At 53.6% G+C, this 6,981-nt stretch overlaps 1 protein-coding gene across 1 annotated transcript; it reads right to left on the reverse strand.

Moving 5' to 3' along the window:
- Positions 1-1,886: 1,886 nt before the first annotated feature.
- LBRM_30_2390 (conserved hypothetical protein) lies at positions 1,887-4,229 on the reverse strand (the record flags this gene model as incomplete). Its single annotated transcript, XM_001566815.1, has 1 exon — positions 1,887-4,229. One exon carries the CDS (start codon positions 4,227-4,229, stop codon positions 1,887-1,889), a length of 2,343 nt encoding a protein of 780 aa, XP_001566865.1.
- Positions 4,230-6,981: the final 2,752 nt, after the last annotated feature.

The following is a 6,981-nucleotide window of genomic DNA, read 5'->3' on the forward strand; positions in this document are numbered from 1 at the left end:
CCCCTGTGTAGCGCACACCAACAATAAAAATAACTCATACCTCTTTTTCTCTCTTTTTTCCGATAATATCGTACTTCCGTTCCAATATACCCTCATTCTACTGTTATTATATATATTACCAGTATCTATTTTTGCCTATTTTCGGCGTGACTTCGGCAACATGTCTTTATTTCACACAATCTCCTCATGCGCCATTCACCAGCTGTCTTCGATCTACCCATATTATTTTTACATTTCATAGCTACTTTGGAATACCTAATTATGTGCTGTGTCTCTTATACATTTACTATCAGAACTCTACCCCCCTGGCCTTGGTCCCCAGAACTTATTTCGCAAAATATAAATACAATTTAAGAACCAACCTTCGGTTCATTAGATTTCAAACATGCTCGCTCTTCACCAAGAGCTCTGAGTTTGATCATGAGCAAGATTGCGAAAAGGCGCAAGAGCTGAAGCAACAGCAAAAGGAAAAACGTGAGCACGCCACAACGCAAGGGGATACACTTCATGAAGAGCCACAGGTTGCGTCATAAAAGGGTCAAAAACACGCAGAAACGACATCCACCATAGTATATATATATATATAAATATATATAAATATATATACGAGTGTCAAGAGCGTAGCAGCATACACTGAAGAGGAAGTGTGGAAAGAGATAGGGGAGGGGCAGAGAGTCAGAGGCTACACGACTTGAGAAATAAGGGGAAGTAGGACGTGCGTCCGACGCAAGACGAGGGAGAGATAAAACGTTACCAGAGCATAGAAAAGCGGAGGAAGCGTCTTTTTGTTGTTCTTTTAGATGCGTGGCTATAATTGAGGAGGATGTGTGTGTGTGTGTGCGCGCGCGCGTGCGTGTGCCTGTGATGGAACGCCACAAAGCGAGAGACAAACACAAACAAAGGAGGGAAGCGGGAGATAAAAAAAAATCGTTAACATCCAACGGCGTTTGCTCACATCCCGTTTTCTCCTCAGACTCTCGCAAAAAAAAAATGTTGCGCGAAACATTACGCACACACACCCTCACACACACACACACACACACACACACAGCGACCAGCAAGGCAGCACAGCTCAAGGGAGGGAGAAAACAAGCAAGCAAGCGCGCGGGAGACGAGATGTAATACCTGTAATGAGGATAGAGATGGCAAGCGGGACACAAGGCAAATGGATCTTCGAGAGCCAAGTAGAAAACAGAAGTGGAGGACAGAGGAGGAATGAGAAACAAGGGAGATGGTGAAGGCGGTGGAAAAGGCTATACAGGGGAGCTGGACATCATCAAGCGGAGAGAAAAAAAAACAGGAAAGGGAAACAGAGAAGCGGCACAAAGCGAGGCAATAACACAGCAAACAAACAACGATAAAGCCAAAAAACTGTAACACATACGGACGCGCGCATGCGCCTCCCAAGCCCCGTGCGCGGAGGAAAGCGCTGGTACTGAAGGCATCAAACGGCTGTAAAAGGGGACGACCATACAAAGAGGCGTAATGGTGACGACAGCGCAGAGGGAGGCAGTCTTCAGAGACTCGGCAGATGGAGGGGCAAGGGAAGAGGGAGGGGGTCCGGCGCGTGGGCAGAAAAAAGGGCGAAAACAACGGCGCAGTCGAGTAACGTCTGTGTGAGCAGTGGAGCTTCACACGTTATGGCCTCCTTGCGGTGCTTTTGGTACCCATCCGAGGGTGAAGTGTGGCTGCCTACTCCAGTCGTCACTCTTTCAGGTAGACAGACGCGCAGAAAGACATGCACGCGACTCTTCTATATGCCCCTCGCCCGCCTCCCCTACCCACTCATCTCGCACCTCCCGTGGCCTCATTTCGTCGTATCTGCACTCTCCCCCAACACAGACACACGACCCCCTCTTCCCCCCTTTACGTCACGTAGCGTGCCTCTACGCCGCATTAGAGTCAAGTGCGACCGTCAGGGGGACGCAGCGCAGCTTTCGCTCTCGGTTGACTGGTACCACTGTGACCAGCTCTAGCAACCCTGGATGTGGGCCCATTCGTACAACACAATTTGCCTCGTTATTACTTACATCGAAAAGCTCGTTCTTGACGCTGGTGGAAATGGTGGGACTGCTCAAGTGGCTGGGTGTGGTGCTACTCTGCATACTGCTCGATGCGGCAATGTCACTCATTGAAGGTCGCTCCATAACGCGAGAGTCAAGCAGCTCACCCTCAGCCGGCGCCACCCCTTCGTTTGACCGTCTGCGCCGTGAACCCGATGTGTAAGATATGACCCTGGATGTTTCGATACAGCCAACGTAGTGAGGCAGGTAAAAGACGGTCTGTGGGGCAGAGGCGCCTCCCGGTGAATCCAACGACTGAAGCGAGTGCAGCTCTACTGGGGTGAAGTACGCTGAGACATATGCATAGAGCCGTGAGAAAACCTCGTAGGAAAAGGTGGCACGGTCCTCAGCCTTGAAGTCCACCGTGAGCGCGTCGTACACAATCTTTAGCTCGTCCAGCTTACTGCTTGCGATGGGCTCCGTGCAGAGCGGGTAGACACCAAGCCGCCGCAGAGACGTCTCCAGGCGCACCGGCGGGGATGGTGAAGGGCAATGCGCATTACTCAGTGCGCCGCTTCCGTGTGCGTCCACCTCAGGCCACGTATGCGTCTTATCACGCGAGCAACATGGTGCCGAGCTGTCGAGATACCGCCGGCTCGAGTCTTCAAGTCGCCGCTTTGCGGAGAGACGACGGTGAATCGTGACCACCATGAGGAAGAGACGCACCGTCATGGCGGCCATCTCCAGCGGCAACACGTTGAGCGTGATGGCACCTTTTGAGAGGATGAGCGACCGGACTTCCTCTAGCGGCGCACGATGCTTCGACTCAAGTGGTCGGTAAAGGCTGGCTCGTTGCGTGCACTCAGTACTGCAGTACTCGACGTCGTCCTCCACGTCTGTGCCTCTCGGCGAGGGGAGCGATGTTGAGATGGCCGCGGTGGTTGGAGTACTCAAAGCTGCTGTGGTCAGCACCGCAGACGACGGGTCCGCGGCACTGCTGCTAGGCCGCTCAGACGTGCTGAATGGGCGAAAGCACACAGGGCACCGGTGTGGCGGTTCCTTGGCTACAAATACCGAGTGCGTTGCGACGATCGGCGTACCTTCGGCGCATAGCAACGTCTCCGCTGGCACAGGGGTTCTAACGAAAAGTCGTTTGCGATAATAGCAATCGAGTACCAAGAAGCAACTGGCCTTTTCGGCCCGCAGCTGAGACTGCAGGTAGTGCATGTGGTTGTTCAACTCCCGAATGCGTTCTAGCTCCAAGCTGTAGGGCAAGATGATACACGCGTTCGTGGTGGCTGCTGCAGCCTCGCTGAACTGACCTAGCCCGCAATGCGCGCGTGCCAGGCTCAAATACCCGCGCACCCAGCTCGGCTCTAGCTGAATGCACCGCCGCGCGTCGTCGAGAGCTTCATGGTAGCGTTCGAGAAAGACCAGTATACGCGAGCGCAGGATAAGGGCGTCTACGAGTGCAGCAGCCTTCGGTGCTGTGTCATCGACTATGGAAAGGTTGGAGTTTGAATTGGTGGCGGTACAGCTGCTGGTGGTCGGTGACATGGGCTGCGTCTCGATGTACTTGTTCACGGATCTCAGTGCTTTCTCGAAGGTTCCCCCAAAGAATGCCTCCTGCGCCTTCTCCAGCGTCGTCCCTCGCACCTTCTCAAAGTCGTATGCCGGCATCGCTTCAAAAAGGCACTGGCCCACACAGCCGTCGTGCCCACTACTCCCCGCGCGCTCCCGACATGTGGCTCGAGGGCCCAGCATACCGTACGCGCCTGAGCTGAGCCCGTAGGAGTCGCTGTGATGCGGCAGGCTGTCATAAGGCTCGATTGGCTGCAGCGACAAACATGACGTGGGCAGGCACAAGCTGAAGTGCAAGTCTGACGCCTTACTGTGAAAGCGAACTAACGTCATCTGCCCGGTGTGCCGCACTATTTCGCCACTCAGTCGCCCGTTGCAAACTGACAGATACGATGTGCTAAAATTGCAGGCGAGCTGCGTGGCTACGTCTTCCTCGTCAACCACCCACACCGTCGCTCCAAGCGGGAGCTCGTCCTGCGTCAGGCATGGCATCACCGCTTTCTGCTGCAGTGAGGTGAGGTCGAAGATGGGGTCTGGCACAAAGAGAACCCCGTCCTCGCCACCATCGCAGAAAGAGCTCGAGTCATCGTCATTGCTATTGCAAAGCGGCAGCTTCGCCTCACCGCCAGTGAAAGTACCCCACATGCCATCCGAGGAAGAAGGCGAAGACGCAGTGATCCTGCTCCTTTCCTCTTCGTCTCTCGCGTCATGATTGTCCTCATCACTGTTCAGAAAGTCGTCGCTGTTGCACTCACAGTTCCGGGCTGAAGCTGAAGGCAATGAGAAGGCACCCCCCGTGGCGGCAGCAGTGGTAGCACTATACGCGTTTTCTAGGCGTTGGAGAGCTGCGCTAAAGAGGTTTGCGGCAGATCCAGGTGCGTCACCACCACCTCTGCCACCTACGTTCCACATAGAGGACGAAGACGACGACGATTGAGCAGACGACCCCGATGCTGCGGCGGCAGCAGTGACGTTTGAATCCTTACAAGAGCTCATCGCTTCTTGGCGTACCTTCTCTTGTCTAGCAAAAGGCTACAGAAGCTGCACGAGCGCCTTCGCAGAGCAAAAAAAAAAAAAACGACGCGAGAAAAGGAGAGCGAAGGAGTAAAATGCGCTGTCGATCGCCCTCCTCCTCCCCCCACACACAGCCACACGATCACCACACACCGTTAAATACAGAGCAGATGAGCGAGTGAAGCTGTGCAGAACGGCCTATAAACACGAATGCACAAGCCAAGAGACAAACATGCACTCTAGCGGAGTCCTAGTTAGGCGCGAGTTTCGCAGAAGAACCGCGTTCGCACATAGGCATGCCGGTGTGCGTGTAAGTGGTAGTGGTAGTAGGGGGACACTTGAGTGTGGCACTATCACACGTGCGTGTGCGCCAACCCCCCCGCGCCCGCTCTATGCCACGCACGACAACTCGCCCCTCCCGTGAAGCAAAGCGAAAAGATGAGCGCAAAGCACGCAAAAAAAAAAAAAGTGTAATCGTGCCGAGAAATACACGCGCACACCAACTGTGTCCCACCAAATGGCCCTGCGCTCCCCCACACCCCTACCAAAGGGGCTAGTGGAGATGACTCGCGAGCGTAGTGCGTAAAAAAAAGGGTGAGGGAGGGAGGGAAGGGGGGGATAAGGAGCAGTCTCGTGTTCCGCTTGGTTGCCTCTGTGCGTGTCTGTCCGCGTGACACACGTATTCTGTGCGAGAATGTTTTGCGCCGTTGTTGTAGCGTTTTCGTTTTTTTTTTGTGTGTTTTCTAATGGGAAGAGGGCGTGGAAGCGGGGGAGAGGGGGGAAGGGGTGGGCCCGACACACCGCCTGTGGCACCAATCGCAGCGTAGTGAACAGCGGGTAGGTGAAAAGCTATCCAGAAGAGGTAACAAGAAAAAATAAGAGCGAGACGATGAGCGTACCAAACAACAATCCGTACCGCGCTGCCTGTCCCGCTCCTGCGCACACGGACTGTGATGGACTGAGCGGGTGTGAGAGTAAATGTGGACGCAGCTTCGGGTAAGTCAGGTCACAAATCCGAAAAGGGAAATGAGAAGGACAACGTCGGTGAGCCGAGGAGTAAAGACGATCCTGGAGACGGAGAAGAGAGCGTGGGGGTAAATGGTAATGAGGATTGCCGCGCAAACGCCAGTAGAAGAAACGAAGCTAAAAGGCAAGACGGACTCAAACACATACACACCGTAACAAGCAAGATCCACAGCGCAGAGAGAGACTTTTCTATGTTCCTCTACGGTGTTGGTGCCCTTGCCTTCCGTGCCGGTCTCTTGAAGGGCTTTTGCGTTGCTGTACGTGCTGCCCTGCTGTACGAAGCGCAGCGGTGGGTGGGAAGGGTGATGCGTGAGAAGACGGAAGGCGGCCCCGATAAAGAGCAAACACACACACCCACCCACCCACACACTACACACTAAAAAGCGTGCGCAAGGGGTTCGGGGAGGATAGAGGCAGGGAGCGAATAAGGCGGAGACGATGATCTGTGTTTAGGAAACCTCAGAGAACCTCTCTTTGAGAGCAGCGAACAGGGCGAGGGGAAGGCAGGCACGGTTGTGTGTGGTTTATTTGTGTGTGCGTGTGTGTGTGTGTGTGTGTGTGTGTGTGTGGGTGTGTATGCGTAAAGGAAAAAGTGCGTCGTCTTGTACTTCTTGGTAAAATGGCTATACGGCTATATATGCAGCAAACAAAGATGAAGCGAGAGGCGCACTTTTTTTTTTTACTTGCCTAACCCCCTCACTCTCTCCTGGGTGCTGCACTGTCGCAGTTCCCTCTTTTTTTTTTTCGTTTGTTGTTTTCTCTGTTCCCTCAGTTCCAATGCGCTTCGTTGTGTGTGCCACCTCAGTTTTTATTTTGTTTTTCCTGCCTTTCCTCCTTCTTCGTACACGACGACTAAAGATCTCTGCGCTTCTGGGTTGTTTTTCTGTCTCTGTGTAAGCGTGTGGTGGGCCTTCACTTGTTTTGGGGCACACGTGTGTGCGTGTGCGTATTGCTGCCTCTCTCGATTATCGGCGCGAGCTTCACTTCCTCACCTCCTCCTTGTATCGCTTTCCTACACTGGCACTGACACTCGGTCCCTGTGTGGGTGTTTATGCTAGTGCAGGGGAAGGAGGATGTGGAAAAAAGCCTAACGAAGTGCTGAACTAAAAAATTAGCGAGAGTAATGCAGAAGGTAACACGTGCAAGGGCAATGCCAGTGGACGAGTTTGAAGAGCGGAGGCAGCAGAACAACGAGAAAAAACAGAAAACAATCGGCGTTCCCACGTGTTGCATACGCGTCGGCGAGAGGAGCGAGGCACAGAAGGGAGTGGTAGAAATAGGAGTGAAGTGATGCAACCAAAAAGACTGCTACCACACACTCAATGACCGCTGTGCTCTGCAAGCGGTGTGTGTGTGG

The sequence above is a fragment of the Leishmania braziliensis genome, chromosome 30 (assembly GCF_000002845.2).
Source record: "Leishmania braziliensis MHOM/BR/75/M2904 complete genome, chromosome 30".
NCBI lineage: Eukaryota > Euglenozoa > Kinetoplastea > Trypanosomatida > Trypanosomatidae > Leishmania > Leishmania braziliensis.